The following is an 18,316-nucleotide window of genomic DNA, read 5'->3' on the forward strand; positions in this document are numbered from 1 at the left end:
TCTATCCTTTGTTCCTGAGGATTTTAAAGATCGTATTTGCTTGTATGATATTCCTACTTGCCTCAGTGCTTTATACGAGGAATATTTGATATTTCCAGAGAGACGGAAACTTGACTGAGCAAGAAGAGTGTAATAAACTGTGTTGGAGTCATTGATTACCAACTTAGAAAAAAAATGAAAGAGACCCATATCCCACACCACACCCTGAAATAAATTCTAGATGGGTTAATACTGAATCTGCCAACTAAGCATTTATAAAGTTGGAGAAAAATACTACAAAGCATTTCATTTACTCTGTGCAGAGGAAGGAATTATTAAGCGATATATAAAACCCAGAAGCGTAAAAAAATTGACAAATTTGATTACATAAAGCATTTCATAAAAAATTACATAAAGAATTCTTGATCACATAAAGAATTTAACTTCAGCATGTATAGGTATATAACACATACAAACTTAAAAGACAAGTGACAAGGATTTCCCTGGTGGCGCAGTGGTTAGGAATCCACCTGCCAGTGCATGGGACACAAGTTCGAGCCCTGGTCCGGGAAGATCCCACATGTAGCGGAGCAACTAAGCCTGTGCGCCACAGATACTGAGCCTGCACTCTAGAGCCCACGAGCCACAGCTACTGGGCCCACGTGCCACAACTCCTGAAGCCTGCGCACCTAGAGCCCGTGCTCCGCAACGAGAGAAGCCACTGCAGTGAGAAGCCTGCGTGTCGCAACGATGAGTAGCCCCTGCTCGCTGCAACTATAAAAAAGCCCACGCACAGCAACAAAGACCCAACGCAGCCAAAAATAAATAAATAAATAAACTTATTTTTAAAGAAAGACAAGTGACAAGCTTGGAAAATACTTGCAGTATATATCACAATGACTTTAGATTCAGAATATGTCAATGACAACATATTTACTGACAAGGAAATCTCTCATGTTAAGATAGTAAAGATACTTCAGAAAAGCAAGTAGAAATATACTACTTAGTATATAGTTTAGTTTAGATTTTAAAAATGAACACGTATATGTGCATGTGAATGTGTGCATCTGTGCTTGTACATATGTATTAGACAGATACATAAAAAATTTGATGAATAAACACCCAACAGATGCCAGCCCCTTATTTCTACTGAGGAAAGGACTGGATGAATGAGCCATAAGGGAAGACTTTCATACTGTACTCTGTATGCATACATAATATACCTCTGTATGGCCTGAATCTTTTTTGAGGATAATGTATTCATACCCTAATTTTATACTTTAAAAGTGTCAGTAGGGCCTCCCTGGTGGCGCAGTGGTTGGGAGTCCGCCTGCCGATGCAGGGGATACGGGTTCGTGCCCCGGTCTGGGAGGATCCCATATGCCGCGGAGCGGCTGGGCCCGTGAGCCATGGCCGCTGGGCCTGCGCATCCGGAGCCTGTGCTCCGCAACGGGAGAGGCCACAACAGTGAGAGGCCCACATACCGCAAAAAGGAAAAAAAAAAAAAAAAAGTGTCAGTAAAAGGATTGAAGGAACAATTAATACACTTATTCAACAGCAGTTCATGGAAGAGCACTGCTTGTCCAAAGCACGTAAGTGATGCAATATATGGGTTGTAAGTAGATACATGTATTTACGTAGATCTGTAGAATTCTAGAGTTTCAGGGAATTCTAGAAATTATGTAACATGGAGCCAAGAGGGGTTCTGTGATATATAGATTGTTAATAAGAGAGTCTGGATTAGAACCTACATCTTACGACACCATTTCTTAGTACTATTTCTTCTGCTACAACTTGCATAATATTTGAGAAAAATTTCTCTATAAAAATATGAATTGTATGACTTCCTTTTCAACTACATAAATACCTACAAATCCCTATCCAAACAGTGTTTTTCTTGGAGGTTCTTATAAATTGAAATCAATTAATGTCATACTCTTTATCTTCTGAATTTTATAATGAATAGCAACTTTCAGAGAGATTGGATATGAAATACTTTCTAAATGAGATTTAGAAATATATATTTACTTTCTTATATGTATTGAACTCTGAGTAATTTTATTTGTGAGTAGAACAGAATATTATGTCTTAATGATCTTAAGTACTAATATGACTCAGTATGAGATGTATGATTTGCAGGAAATGTATTCAGAATCATTTATAAAAATAAACATGTTTGGACTATCAGGTAAGCAAAGAATGTATGTTTGCTAATACTTCTTGAGTAGTTAAAAATTATGTTGTGTTTGTTTTTCACTAAATAGTTGTTCATTAAGATCTTACGAAATGCATTGATGCAGTTCTGGCCGTAATTTTTATTTTTTGTTCTTTAATCATCAGGATGTTACTGAAAATTCCTCAGATCCAGTACTTGACTTGCATATGTCCTTGGAGGAGCTGTATGCCCAGAATCTCCTGCAAAGACGGGACGAGAGTCCGCCTTCAGTGGACTTGAGCATGGGGACTGCTTCTGGCTTTACCATAAATGATTATACACCTGCCAATGCTGTTGAACAGCAATACGGATGTGACAACACAAGAGTGTGGACTGAACCTCACCGACCAAATGAAGTTATATCAAGTGCAGAACTGAGTTCTCCTGTGCCGACTGATTCAGGTGGAAAGGTAACATTCTCAAGAGATGGTTTGCGTATGATGATGAGGTTGGGGACAGTGAGGGGTTAGATTATTCTGGCTCCTCTGGAGCCAGCGCTTGCCTGATACCGAGATTTTCAGAAGACAACCTATGAACTTGTTTTGTTTGTAGGTTCTTGCTGAATAAAGCATAACCAGTTAGAGAACATGGGTGATGTTGAAATCATACTCCAAAGTCTAGTTTTCCTTTCCACATGACTTATTTTTATTTTCTGACAGGGCTCCAAGTTCTTAATTCAACAGGGATCCCTGGCTTCTGCTGCTGAGTGTGTCATGCTCCAAACTATATCCAAAGAATCTTTCGAGAGGACTATTACGATAGCAAAAGGCAATTCTAGCCTGGGTAAGTTTCTTATTTTCCACATATACCTTTCCTCCCAAACCCCTGGCCAAGAGGAAATATTTGAGTATAGGTAACATAATAGATGTTGTAAAATTTCCCATAAGTTTTTTTTTAAGCATTTACAAAAATTATTTATTTATTTATTTTTGGCTGTGTTGGGTCTTCGTTGCTGTGCGCGGGCTTTTTCTAGTTGCAGTGAGCATGGGCTACTCTTCGTTGCGGTGTGCGGGCTTCTCATTGCGGTGACTCCTCTCGTTGCGGAGCACGGGCTCTAGGTGCGCGGGGTTCGGTAGTTGTGGCACACGGACTCAGTAGTTGTGACTCGCAGACTCTAGAGCACAGGCTCAGTAGTTGTGGTGCACGGGCCTAGTTGCTCCGAGGCATGTGGGATCTTCCTGGACCAGGGCTGAAACTCATGTCCCCTGCATTGGCAGGCAGATTCCTAACCGCTGCGCCACCAGGGAGATCCCTCCCTTAGTTTTTATGGTTATTCTTTTTATGTACTCATTATTTTTATCTGAAATGGTTAACAGGTTTGTTTAATTCAGACTAGCTTATAACCCTCACTCTCCTAGTTATTTACAAGTATTCATGAGCCTCATTTCCATTCAAGTAAAAGATATACAAGTGTTTATGTATGATACAGCAAATCAGAAAAGGCATTCTTAGAAAATGAAAAGTCAGCGATTTGGAATTCTAAATTCTTCGGAAAAGGAAATTATTAGTTTCTTTGAATGCTACCAGTTATGCATAAGTCAGTTTGTATTTAATTTCTTTCGTTTGCTGAAATAAAGACTAGAAAGACAGGAGGTGCGCAACCACCAAAATTTAAGTGCAGTTATTCAGTAGTCCTTCCCAGGTGGCAGGACTTTTAGGTCCTCTTTTACCTGTACAGGGTTGTGGCTGGTTAATAATCCCAAATCTCCTGAACTGGGCAAAGAAGACCCACTGTAGAAATAAAATCCTGATTACAGTAGCTAAAATTATATCCAGGCAGGTCACATTTGTTCTTCTTTTGAGTTGAGCAGTGACATGGCTCAGCTCTGTCTTTAGTGCTCGGTGCTGATCAGTAGGGCCATAAATCAGCTTCCCTGGAGGTCTGATTACAGCTCAAGACTCTCTGGTTAGCTGTGCTTCAGAGAGCTTTTTCCTCCTTCTAGGATGTAACCAAGCCAGCACCCTTTACATTGGTGTCTGTGGTGGGGTTTAGTTTCCTTGTTAAATTCTGGACTTGGCAGAGAAGCCAGCGTTGCTTAGCTGGTGACTGGGATTCCGGTCTCTGCCTCCTTCTAGATTTTGTTCCATTTGCTGGCAGCTGGGCGCTACCAACAGCAGTTACATAGAGACTTATAGCAGAGAATTTCTACTTAATTAGCTTTACTATTTCTTATATATTACATTTAAAAGAATAATATATAACTTAAGCTACAGAACTTTCTCTAATTCATTAATTATGGGATATGTACTATAGATACCTAAACATGTCAAAAATATCTCATCTGCTAATGCAGTGTTTCTGAAAGCATGTTGCTTACAATACTAGTTTTGTAGGCTGTTAATAGGAGTTATTAAATGGGTTCCAAGTTTCAGAGTTTGGAATGTGATAAACTTAAAGAGACAGGTGTTTCTGTTTTCATCACTCAGTAGCTTTGATAGTCAAATATGCATTGTGGGGCTTCCCTTGTGGCGCAGTGATTGAGAGTCCGCCTGCCGATGCAGGGGACGTGGGTTCGTGCCCCAGTCCGGGAGGATCCCACGTGCCGCGGAGCAGCTGGGCCCGTGAGCCATGGCCACTGAGCCTGCTCGTCCAGAGCCTTGCTCCGCAACGGGAGAGGCCGCAACAGTGAGAGGCCTGTGTGCCGCAAAAAAAAAAAAAAAAAAAAAAAAAAATGCATTGTGGATCTCTAAGAAAAGGTTACAGGATGCAGCATTTCTCACATGTCATTGGCCATTTTTTTTTATTAACTCATAAGACAGAAATTTTGCAGAGCCCATATGAGAGATCCTATTCTAGTGTATTTATTTACTCAACTCTCAAACATTAATTATTTTCTGTATTCTGGCTACTATGCATAGACACCATTATATAATCATTTTTCTCAAGGAATATGAGGTTAGGAGAGTAGACAAACTGACTTCTAAAATCCTCAGTGCATTAAAATATCATACCTGCTGTGAGAGACCCTCATGCAGAGAACATTGAAGCCTTAAATGAAGGAATAGTTGATCCCTGCTCTCTGAGTGTGGAGGAGTTTCTAGAAAGGTTTCAGAGAAGAGTAGATGTTTGATTTAGTCCTTGAAGAAGGAGATTTCTACCACCTCGTGGAGGCATTGGGAAAGTCGGAAGAGCCAAGGCAGAGAACCGTGAAACATCACTGAAGTTTGTTTGGTGTGGGTGAAGTGTGGCATAATGGCGGGCAAAGTCAGAGATGAAGCTGAAGGAATGGTAGGTGGGAGACAGCTGCCTGGTGAGTTCTTCGTATGCAGGACACAGGACCTCCCTCAGGACACCCCCTGCCTTAGGTGCCAGTGGCCAGTGGGAGCTAAGGGCAGAGGGGTGACGTGACCAGATGTGTGTTTAATGATCATTCTGGAACAGGTGGATGAATTAGATCGGAAGCAGCTGGGAGGCTGCTGTAAGAGCTGGGGTTGGAGTACATCTGATTTTACAGTCTAACCCTGTGGATTGCTCACCAGTTCTTAGTTTGCTGAGAGAATGTTGAATTTTGTGAAATCTTTTCTTTCATCTGTTGAGACAGTCATATGGATTTTTTGTTTTTTTCTGTTACGACATCAGGATATATCCTTTTTTTAGTGTAGTACAAGATACATAACGTGCAATTGATCACTTTAACCATTTTTAAGTGTATATTTCTGTGGCATTAAGTACATCACATTGCTGTGCAACCGTCACCACCATCCATCTCCAGAATTTCATCTTCCCTGAGTGAAACTGTACCCATTAATCACTAACTCCCCATTCCCTCCTCTCCCCTAGCTCCTGGCATCCTCCCCATTCTCCTCTCTGTCTCTATAAATTTTGACTACTCTGGGTACCTTATGTAAATGGAATTCTATGGTATTTGTCCTTTTGTGACTGGCTTATTTTGTAATGTCTTCAAGGTTCATCCATGTTGTAACGTATCAGAATTTCCTTCCTTATTAATAAAAGGCTGAATAATATTCCTGTGTGTGTGTGTGTGTGTGTGTGTGTGTGTTTACGGCAAATTTCATTTATCCACTCATCTGTCGTTGGAAACTTCGGTTGCTTCTACTTTAGCAGTTGAGTTTTGATTTTAAAAATTATACCAAAATGATTAGGATTTGGGGGGAAAAAAAGAGTAGAGGGTGAAGTGTCCTTGCTTTCATATCCGGAAATCATTTATACCTCAGTAGTTTGATTTTAACATTAAAATATAAAAGAACTCTTTAATTTGTTTTGTGAGACTAAACCACTTACTTGTGTGAAATTATAACACCATTAGTTTACCAACCAAACTGTAATATAAAAGTGTTAACATATATATGTAATATATATCTTTTAGTTTTACTTTTCTGCTTAGTTTCCATTATTTGAATAATGTACAACCCAAAATGCTTATAGGGCTTTGTCCTTAGCTGTTTGATTTCCTGGGGCCCAGTTGAGTTCCTCTGGCATCTTGGAGTGCAAATTCTGTATGCCAAAGCGAGAATATTTCTCTCTTACCTCATTTGACAGGAGATTTCAATATTCAGATTTCTACAATGCCCAGAGTAACTAGATGTAAAGGAATAATGAAAAAGGCCTATTTTAAAAATCTCAGTAGAACATTAAAACAATTTAATTAAAGCATTCATTTAAGCTTTTAATGTAGGAAGGTGTTGCCTTTACAACTTGAAGTAACAAAAAGTGTGGTAGCATTTTAGAATATCTAATTGAGACTGGCTTTGTGCTGGTAGGAGAGTGTGTCATGAAAGGGTCTATCACTGAACACATTTTCATAGAATAGGTCTCTTCTTTTTTTTTTTTTTTTTTTTTTTTGCTGTACGCGGGCCTCTCACTGCTGTGGCCTCTCCCGTTGCGGAGCACAGGCTCCGGACACACAGGCTCCGCGGCCATGGCTCGCGGGCCCAGCCACTCCGCGGCACGTGGGATCCTCCGGGACCGGGGCACGAACCCGTGTCCCCTGCATCGGCAGGCGGACTCTCAACCACTGCGCCACCAGGGAAGCCCAGGTCTCTTCTTTATGTGAAGTTGTTTGCAGTTTTCACTTTCTGGCTAATTTGTTTCTTTCCTAGTTATAACCAGAAGAAATTATTAATAAATGATAGGTTTCTCTAAAAGCTGTCATCATCCATTTGCTGTGCTTTTAAGAATAACCTGGGGTTTTTAAACTTTGTTAAATTTAGTGGGGGGGATGTTATGTGCAGATATACACAGTTATGTACATATGCATATAGTGACCTTTGAAAATTTTAATCTTGATTATTTTTGATAGCTCTGTGGTACATTGGCTAATTATGTTGTACTAGGTCTTGAAGGTAAAAAAGTAAGAAGGAAAGGAAGGTGTTACCTTTTCTTCGCTGATGAGGTACAGAAACATAGACTCAGGAATTTCTCTGGAACCAGGACTCAAACCTGAGTCTGTCTCTGGTTTTCACACACCATACAAGGCATGTGAATCCTTGAGTCACTCAGAGCTGCAGTGGCATTGCTGTAGTAACAAGCTTCATTTTGAAGCTGAATTACGATTTGCATTAAGGCATTAGAAAGCAATGTAGCTTTGGATTGGAGATGTCTTTTAAATATATTCTGTGAGTTTTCTTTTGTACTTTACTGAGCACTTTGAAAGGAACGCTACATGTGCTTTTCTCAAAAAATTCTTTAAACAACCCTAAAAGTGGGCATTATCCCCATATCACAGATGAGTAAAATGCAGGCCATTGTGAAGTTAAGTCAGTTGCCCGAAGCCACACTGATTAGAAGTGCTGGAACTCAAATTTTGAACCAGTTTTTTGGTTCTATAGTACATGGTTTGGGCTATCCCTACTATACCTCTTTTAGGAAAAAATTGAGTTATGAGTTACAACCAAAATCTAGTCAGTGGATATTACCTCGAAGTTATTGAAGCCCGAAAATGATCATTTGGTGAAAGGAAAGTACAAGCCGAGCTAACTGATGTCAACCTCTTTGTCCATGTGGTTGACATGACCTGACAGCCTTAATAACTGGTAGAGTCATGAGTTAAATATGCTGTTAATTAATTTAGAGGTCATGTTGTTAAGAATTAATTTAGAGGTCATGTTGACCATAGCTCGTGAAGACTTGTCGCATGTCTGTGGCTTGCTTTATTGCAGAATGCATGGTGCCAATGAGAACAAGATGATGGGTTAGATTCCCAGGATGGGCCACTGAGTTAAGTTGTGTCTTGTAGTCATACGTTTTGATTTTACTATAGTATAGTTGTCTGGTGGTTCCTGGTGGGAAAGATGGCAGCATCAGAGCAAACCAGCGTACCTGTGGAAACATTTCAGAGCCAGCCTCTTTGCTAGTATGAAACCCACCTTGGATGAAGCAGCGTCTAAACTTGTTTTTTGGTTTATAGTAAGCTCCTTAATAACAATGCACTTAAAAATCGTTTGTATGAATCTCAACAGAATCTTTTAACTACATTTGATTAATGGTTCATTCCTATCAGAAAATGGTAACTAGGAGCCTGGATGGCCCAAATCCAGGCATGAAATATCAGGCTGGAAACATATTGTAGTCAGGATCATTCTTTAAAAAATATTTGAAATATCATGTCTAATTTGGTATAGTTAAAGTTAATATTCAGAGAGAATTTCTTTCTTTTAAAAATATTATAAAAAACTAAAAACGGATTATTGACTTCTCTCAAAGTTTTAATAAGAGAGTTATAGCTCTCCTTATATTGTTTAATTATATAATCTTGTTTTGGAAGGAACTTTTAGTACTTGATTTTAAGTGAATTTATATTATTTTATGTAAAGTTTTCAATTTCAATAGGTCTTACATTTTTGAAGGAATAGAGTGAGGGTAGGGGGAGAAGAGAGCATTAATTCAGATGGGTTTGTTGAGAATATTTTTCTGAGGAATTGATATTGAAGAGTGAGAAGTTGTTAGCTGTGCAAGAGCTGCAGAAAGGGGGTGTCAGGCGAAGACTCTGAAAAGGGAGACAAGGTATATTTCTGAAAGAGGGCCATGTTGCTGGAACACGGTGGGGGCGTGGGGCAAGGAGGGCATAGCCCAAAGGAAGGGTACACGTCGGGAGGGCCAGGCCAGGAGTTCCATATACACAGGGCCATGTAGGTATGTTGTATATTTGCACAATAGGACACTGTTAAAGGATTGTTAGCAAAGGGAGTGATGTGATGTGGTTTGTCTTTTTTGAATGGTTGCTCTGTCTGCTATGAGAAGAATGCATTGGCAGGGACAACTTTGGAAGCCAGGAGCCCAGTTATGAGGCTGGTTCAGAAAATGAGGCAGGAGAAGTGCTGGCTTGGTCTAGGTTTAGTATGGATGTGGAGAAAGGTGAATGAATTCAAGATAAGTTTTAGGGATAGAAATGGTGGAACTTGGTGATGGATTAAATATAGGGAGTGAGAGAGAGGTAGGAATCCAGAGCAACTCCAACATTTCTGCTTTGAGTAATGGAGAGTAGTATGGTGGTACCATTACCAAAAACGGGAGGACAAATGGAGAAATATGGGGAGATGGAGACTAGGGAATTCAATTTTATACTTACTAGGGTTGTATTTCCTATGAATCATTCAGGGACCATGTCAAGAGGGCAATCAAATATCCAAATCTGGAGCTCGTTAAAGTTCAGATTTGGAAATAAAGTGGTAATAGATTAATGTTCACATCAGTTTAATTCAACTGACTACTGTATGTTCAGGCACTGTGATAGGCACTGTGGATAAGACTTGAATACAAGCTTCTTTATGTTAGGAATTCTGTTATGCTTTTTTTTTTTTTTTTTTTTTTTTTGCGGTATGCGGGCCTTTCACTGCTGCGACCCCTCCCACTGCGGAGCACAGGCTCCGGAAGCGCAGGCCCAGTGACCATGGCTCAAGGGCCCAGCCGCTCCACGGCACGCGGGATCCTCCCGGACTGGGGCACGAACCTGCGTCCCCTGCATCGGCAGGCAGACCCCCAACCACTGCGCCACCAGGGAAGCCCGTTATGCTTTTTTATATCAAGCTACCAGAATAGTGCTTAGCACATAGTAAACATACAGTAAGTATATACCAAATGAACAAATGATCTAGAAATAAGGTAATATCAGAGAGTTTCTTAGAGAACTAATTTTCCATTTACAGTCCTGCTCTTTATTCTTTCATATATGTGAGAGATGAACTATTATTATAAAATTGATTTGATACTGTTAAAATGTTCTCCCTGAGAGAACTTTCTGTGTAAGTGATGACACATCACATAGCCTAAGCTACATTCACTCCACAGTGTAGACCCTGTTTCATCTCTCATGTATTTAACATGGAGTGTCTTCAGGTATAATTTCACAAACATTTCTAAATTTATTTCAAAAATATTTTTGTTAGAAACTAATGCTTTCCTTTTGATTGTTTTTTTACTGCTGAAAAAGTTACTCCTATTCTTTTATCTATGAATCCATAGGGATTATTAAATTCAATTAAAATGAATTTGAAAGTCATGCTTTTTAAAAAAATTTTATTTTATTGAAGTATAGTTAATTACAATGTTGTGTTAGTTTCTGGTGTGCAGCAAAGTGATTCAGTTATACGTATATATAATAGTTTACATTTGCTAATCCCAAACTCCCAATCCATCCCTCCCCTACCCTGCCTCTCCCTTGGTAACCACAAGTCTGTTCTTCCTGTGAGTCTGTTTCTGTTTTATAAATAAGTTTATGTCATATTTTAGACTCCCCATGTAAGTGATATCATATGATATATTTGTCTTTCTCTGACTTACTTCACTTAGTATGATAGTCTCTAGGTCCACCCATGTTGCTGCAAATGGCATTATTTTGTTCTTTTTTATGTGTGAGTAATACTCCTTTGTGTGTGTGTGTGTGTGTGTGTGTGTATACACACCACATCTTTGTCCATTCATCTGTCAATGGATATTTAGGTTGTTTTCATGTCTTGGCTATTGTAAATGGTGCCGCTGTTTATTGTAAATGGGGTGTATGTATCTTTTTGAATTATAGTTTTTATTCTGGGTATATGCCCAGGAGTGGGATTGCTGGATCATATGGCAATTCTATTTTTGCTTTTTGAGGAACCTCCATACTGTTTTCCATAGTGGCTGTACCAATTTACATTCCTACCAACAGTGTAGGAGGGTTTCCTTTTCTCCACACCCTCTCCAGCATTTGTTATCTGTAGACTTTTTAATGATGGCCATTCTGTGACTGGTGTGAAGTGGTACCTCATTGTAGTTTTGATTTGCATTTCTCTAATAATTAGTGATGTTGATGAGCATTTTTTTCATGTGCCTGTTGGCCATCTGTATGTCTTCTTTGGAGAAATGTCTATTTAGCTCTTCTGCCCATTTTTGGATGGGGTGGTTTGTTTTTTTGTTATTGAGTTGTATGAGCTGTTTGTATATTTTGGAAATTAAGCCCTTGTTGATTGCATCATTTGCAAATCTTTTCTCCCAGTCCGTAGGTTGTCTTTTAGTTTTGTTTATGGATTCCTTTGCTGTGCAAAAGCTTATAAATTTGATTAGGTCCTATTTGTTTATTTTTGCTTTTGTTTCTATTGCCTTGAGAGACCATGAAAGTCATGCATTTAATATGTATCCCTCCTTTACCATAGGAATGACAGTAAGTGCTAATAAAGATGGCTTGGGGATGATTGTTCGAAGCATTATTCATGGAGGTGCCATTAGTCGAGATGGTCGGATTGCTGTTGGGGACTGCATCTTGTCTATTAATGAAGAATCTACTATCAGTTTAAACAGTACTCAGGCACGAGCCATGTTGAGAAGACATTCTCTCATTGGGCCAGACATAAAGTAAGTATCATTTGGCTCCTATTTTGGCTTGGGAAATTCAGGAATTTCAATTCATTAATCAGGATTTTTTTCTCAGTACATACTTCTGTTTGATATACAAAAATTATTATATATTTATTTAATATAAATCACTGAAGAATTTGACTATTCCTGAGAAGTTATTGATTGTAGTCTTTAGGACACTATATCTACAATCAATAACTTCTTAATACTAACAATACTGAAATACAGTTGACCCTTGAACAACACAGGTTTGAACTGCACAGGTCCAAATATACCCAGATCTTTTTCAGTAAATACACAGTCAGCTCTCTCTGGGTTTTACATCCTCAGGGGCAGCCAACCTTGGATCAAAATTTCCATCTGAGGTTGAGTGAACCGTGGGTTTAGAGGGCCAACTGTACTCTGCCATTTTATATGTAAGGGACTTGAGCATCCATGGATTTTGGAATCCATGGAGGCACGTGGAACCAATCCCCTGCGGATACCTAGGGACAGCTATACTTAAAAACAATGTTGCCTTCTATTTTTATTTTTAATTCTCCAGTGATTTCTGCAAAAGTCTTAGATGTGAGAGATATGAAATATCTTTCATAGAGCAGGACAGTCCACTCTTAGGAACTTACAAAGAAGTTTGGATTGGCCTCAGTAGAGCAAATTGTGCACTACCTAATGATCTGTATGAATCCTCCAAGTCAGCCAGTTCTTTAAGAGCCAGGCATGGTAAAGATCATATAAGAACAGTGTCAGTCTGACCCATAATTTATCCTTTGTTGAACTGCCTCATGATATAAGAGAATTCACCAAAATGTTGATATGGTCTGATGGTAGGTCATATAGGCTATTTTGTCAGGAAGTGTTTAAATGTCTCATCATCCCATAATGTACTAAAAGTATGTCATATATGTGGTTTGTTTTTTAAGTCACTAGACATTTCTTTTTTTTTTTTTTTTTTGATGTTGGGGGTAGAGTTTATTAATTTATTTATTTACCCTTGCTGTGTTGGGTCTTCGTTTCTGTGCAAGGGCCCTCTCCAGCCGTGGCAAGCGGGGGCCACTCTTCATCGCAGTGCGCGGGCCTCTCACCATCGCGGCATCTCTTGTTGCAGAGCACAGGCTCCAGACACGCAGGCTCAGCAGTTGTGACTCACGGGCCTAGCTGCTCTGTGGCATGTGGGATCCTCCCAGACCAGGGCTCGAACCCATGTCCTCTGCATTAGCAGGCAGACTCTCAACCACTGTGCCACCAGGGAAGCCCACTAGACATTTCTTGAGCCAGCATAAAAATCAGTTCATAACTTGATTGTCACACCTCAACAATGTAAAAGCATTCCTTTTTTCTCTAGCATTAATAATTGAATATTTGCATATAAGGGATAAACTAGTAAAATAAGAGTTCAAGGAAAGATTGTTTACTTTAAATTGATGTGATGAATACTAGTGTGGGAGACTTTTTTGTATTAATATTATCTAACTGACTGAATTCTGTATTATTCTTCTGCAAAATACATACTAGTAGAGCTTAGGTAAGAAAACTGTGTTTACAACCTGTTTCTCATTTTTCTGTCAATAAAAAGCAGAAAAATATATGCTGTTTAGAGTGCATTCTGCTGTCTTATAAAAAGGAGGTTTTAATTTTAGGGCAGAATTTCACTCACAGGCTTTCATATATTTGCCTGCCTTTTTTTTTTTTTTTTTTTTTTTGCGGTATGCGGGCCTCTCACTGTTGTGGCCTCCCCCGTTGCGGAGCACAGGCTCCGGACGCGCAGGCTCCGGACGCGCAGGCTCAGCGGCCATGGCTCACGGGCCCAGCCGCTCCGCGGCATATGGGATCCTCCCAGACCGGGGCACGAACCCGTATCCCCTGCATCGGCAGGCGGACTCTCAACCACTTGCGCCACCAGGGAGGCACTGCCTGCCTTTTTGACTTTTATTTTATAATGAAACAGATCATCAGATCATGTGACGGTTCCATAATTATCTTATTAATCATTCAAGTACAAGCGAAGACCATTAAAAATGTCAGTGCCTCTACAATAAATAAAAAGAGAAACGTTAAGTGCTTTCCTCACCACTTGCAGGCTAGTTAGTGTCCATTCATTTTGCTTCAAAGATGAATGATAAGGATCTGCATGGAGACTCTTTACTGCTGGGGTTTTAGCTTATGTAGTTTTGAGGTACTACAAAATACAGATGGCCTCGTAACTGATCATTTGATTTATTGTGTGATAATGCACGTCTTATGTCGTGAGCCCTGATGCAGGTCTTCTGTCCACTTTTTGGCACTGAGCACTAGAATCGGTGCTTGGTTTAACCTTACCTCGCTGTCCTAATGTACTGCAGATCTTAAAAAGTGGCCCCAAAATAAGATCATTGTGACATTGATTTAGCGTAAGTCATGTACCTAGTCAACTCTAGAAAAGGTGTCAGGTGCATTTTCAGGCTACAAAGCCTTTTTCTCCTTTCCTGTTTTGTGCTTTTTTTTGGGGGGGGGGAGGTTGTTTTGATTTGTTTTGTTGTTTGTTTTCCCATCCTCTGATTTAGCACCAGGATTTACCCACTTATGCATTCAGCAGCTTTATTAAGACTGTGAAGAGTATCTAGAGAGCTAGTTTCATAAAAAATTGCTTTAGGCTTCCAGTAAGCAAAATATAATGTAGTATCTTACATTAAAAAGAGAAAATAAGGAAAATCCTACAACCTTCCCTCCTCTGGAAATCAGTCTGTCAGTCAGTCTCTTTCTCACATGCTCACATGCGTGCATACACACACTCACAGACACACCCACAAATTACATTGATTTCTCCTCAGGTATCCTATTAAAGCTGTGATTAGGATGGCTATAGTTTTGACTCATTGGGTAAATGATAAAAAGAAATGAGAATCATATAATCCTTTTTTAGAAAAATTGTGTCAAGTGGTAAAACAGATAGCCATTTAGATTGACCAGGACTGAGCAGTGCGTTCCATGCATTTTGCATGAAGTGTTTTTGGCCATTTCTCCTCCCTGTCACTTGCTTTCATGAAGCAAAAGGTTTAAAATTACCTTGAAAACTGTGGGTAATCCTTCCAAATGGAAAGTCTAGTCCTTCCATTACTCTGCATGGAACCATAATGTTAAGTGCCAGTTAAGTGTTGTGGTCATTGCTTTAATCTATTATTTTTAATCTATAAATTGCTGATTTCTTGTTAGGAAGCTAGCTTAATCTGGGCTGGTGGTGGAGGAATGTATTGCAGGGACTTAAAAAAAAGGACTCTAATTGGTTCAGTTACATAACTGATTGGTTTTAGGAAAAGCATTGCTTATTGAGACAACACACTGGCTTCTTTTTTGCCGCTTACGAGAGATGACTAGGAACTTTGTGTATGCGTGTTCGTGCGTGCCTGGGTAGATAATTCGAGTTTCAAGAGTTCAGGAACAGCCAGTGTAAGTTCCAGGTTTCATTATTTTCTATGGAAAACCAGATGTGAAGCCTCACCAGAATGCATTCTGTCTCACTTCACACTCCACCTTGCCAGGAGTGCTTATATTTCTGTAATAATAGCCAGGGTTTTGTGCTTAGCGGCAGCTGCTTGTAACATCTGCCAGATAATTACCGAGCTGAATCAGAATTCACCTGCCTTAACCTAAAGTGTGGGATGAATTCCTGATCAAGGAATAAAAGATTGATTGCAGTTACATTTTTCTATGCTTGTTAATAATCACTGCTATAGACACCAGTAAAGAGCAGATGCTTTTCTGGGGGAGGTGTAGATAGGAGGGAGGTGGAAAGGGGAAAAAACAACCAGGAGCACCCATTTTTAACTACATATGTATGCGTCTCACATTCAGCGCAAGACATTGACATTTGTTAACACCATTGTAAAAAGATGCTGCGGTGTATGCTTCACATTCTAGATTCTCTGCAGCACCTGCTGACGATCGAGCCCCCTTTTATGTGTGAGTAATGGTGATTGAAAAGCTCATTATGGCTGCGTGTTACAACTTGTCTGTGAAACCTCTTCATGCTTTTGTAACATCCGGATGTGGGGATAGACCCAGATAGAGATTCAGTGTATATACATTTTGGCTTTTTTTTTTTCTTCTTTATGTAAGAACATACTTCCAACAGAGCTATGAGATGGTTACATTTTCACATTGTACTGGTGATTGTGAACTCATTTGAAAATCATATTTTCCTACTACTAAGCTTTCCAGCTCTTTTTTCAGGGAGTGATCCTGTCTGCATATGTAGACGCAACCTCTGGATTAATAGCTGTGTCACATTTCAGCATCACTAATGCTATTCTTTTTCTTCCACTCCACATGTAATCTAAGGTTAGTTTGCCTTTAAGAATTTTTAATACAATTCTCAAATAAGCAGTTTCAATGTGTTTATGCAGTTCATAATGTAGTTTGGTGTTCTTGGTTGGTGTCTGGAGGTTTTGTATGGCAGTGTGACCAGGCATGTATTATAATTGTTCTGCATGGGCTAATGCATTGTGGGATGCTTGTTCTGATGGCCTTGCTGTCTGTGTTGGGCTAAATATTTATGAAAACTGCTTTCTTTCCTCTTTCTCACTGCTCTAAAATATAAGAAAAATATTTGTAAAGTTCTTCCTCCCCCACCTTTTGGTAAAGGGTAAACACCTTTGAATAAATATAGAGGAGAATTCATTTTCAACAGTGTTTGGGATAGAAACAGCTTTTCCTTCTCAAACCAATTAAAAAATTAAATACTTTTAACTGATTATTTTTATTTTGCCTGTTGTGTTCTAGCTTTTTCTCCTCACCTCTTCCTGGCTTTTTTTCTTAAGGTATTATTTAGATGAGTTTTAACTTCACTGAACCTTCAGAAATAATACCAGTTTTCTTGAATAGGCTTTTCAGGTTTTATGTTTTATTTTTCTTTGTGTAAAGGCAGTCAGTCTTCTTCCCCAACCTAATGTGTTAAACATTTTTGACTCATTATTTTTGAAGGGATAAATGCAAATTTGCTATTCAGTATCCTTTTGTAACACTATAGAGAAGGTGTTTTTATAGATGAATAAATAAAGTAGCTCCAGAATTAAGATGCCACTCTCTCACCCAGCCTAGTCCTAAATCCACTGAAACTGTGTTTTTTACTTCAGTTTGATCCTTGAGGTAAAAGTGTCACAAAGTGTCGGAAGGGTCCACGGCTTATGCCAGAATGATCAGGTGTGGCCAGGCTGGCTGACGCTCTGTTAGAGCACTGTGTTATGTCTGTATTGTGCTTCTTGGCTTACAATAGCCTCATAAAAAGTGACATCCTTTTTGTGATTGAGGATATGGAGATTCATGGGTGGTGATTTACCCTACCAGAACACTCCGGAGAAGCAGCAGAACTGTGTCCTCTGACTCTAAACCTAAGCGAGCTCACAGAGTGAATGCTTTTTATGGAAATCACCAGGATGTCTGAAATTATATACCTTCCTCACTCAATAAATTATGCCATTGGTATAATTCTTATTATAACATGAAAGACAATCCTTTTTCTTTGCCCTTTAGTGCTAAGGTTTTGATACCTATTGTCTTCATGGGTAAGCTATGGTTAGCCAGTTTAATAGTCTTCATGATTTTTGTGAAGACTTTTTTAATAGTCTTCTTGATTTTTGATACATACTTTTGTTTCTTTGCACAAATATGCTGAACCGACTTCAAATGCATTCTTTCTCTTGCCTTACTATTCATTAATTTGAGGATCTCAGAACCGACTACTTAAGTCAATCAGTTGTGTAGCCTGATAGGACAGCAGTAAACTTAAATTTTCAAATGTCAGTTTCTAAGCATTATAGCTGTAATAAGCATCTTACTCTGTGCCTTCCACATTATAGGCATTCAGCCAGCACTTGTTGAATTAGTAAGAGACCATTCAGGTGTACACAGTAGGCTTTTCTCTGAAACGAAAATGAACATATAAGAAGTTGCTACAAATTAGTAACAGAGTCTTTACATAAACTTATAATGGTTAAACTTCAGACTTGAGAGTTAATAATTTAATAAAGCTAGGATATGCTTATTGATAATACTTGTTAATGTCCAAAATTAATTGTGTATTATGGGAGAATGTAAAGTAATTTGGTATACCCAATGTTTTAATAGAGTTCACCTAATTTGTTTCTGCTAAAGAACCCAAAAATCTTTGGACAAAATAATGTTATTACTGACAATTATTTTTCTAAGGATTTATAGATCCCTTTACTTTCAAAAAATTCCTGTTAGTGTTCTCATCTGGAAATAGACATTATGCTGTTTTCCTCCCCCATATAATTATCGGTAAACACATAGTTTATCAGCAGTGTTTAACATTTTAATTTCTGTTATTATTCTTGCCT

The 18,316-nt window shown here is 39.0% G+C and overlaps 1 protein-coding gene across 7 annotated transcripts in view; it reads left to right on the forward strand.

The window, feature by feature from the left end:
* The window catches only part of MPDZ (multiple PDZ domain crumbs cell polarity complex component), a 165,554-nt gene that overhangs the window by 94,879 nt on the left and 52,359 nt on the right, over positions 1–18,316 (forward strand). For all 7 annotated transcript variants that reach the window (XM_060102121.1, XM_060102123.1, XM_060102126.1 and 4 more), the window contains 3 exons: positions 2,320–2,604; positions 2,854–2,977; positions 11,783–11,981. In XM_060102121.1, coding sequence (XP_059958104.1) covers positions 2,320–2,604; positions 2,854–2,977; positions 11,783–11,981 — 608 coding nt within the window. The remainder of the gene's footprint in view (positions 1–2,319; positions 2,605–2,853; positions 2,978–11,782; positions 11,982–18,316) is intronic.

This window comes from Mesoplodon densirostris, chromosome 6, assembly GCF_025265405.1.
Source record: "Mesoplodon densirostris isolate mMesDen1 chromosome 6, mMesDen1 primary haplotype, whole genome shotgun sequence".
NCBI lineage: Eukaryota > Metazoa > Chordata > Mammalia > Artiodactyla > Ziphiidae > Mesoplodon > Mesoplodon densirostris.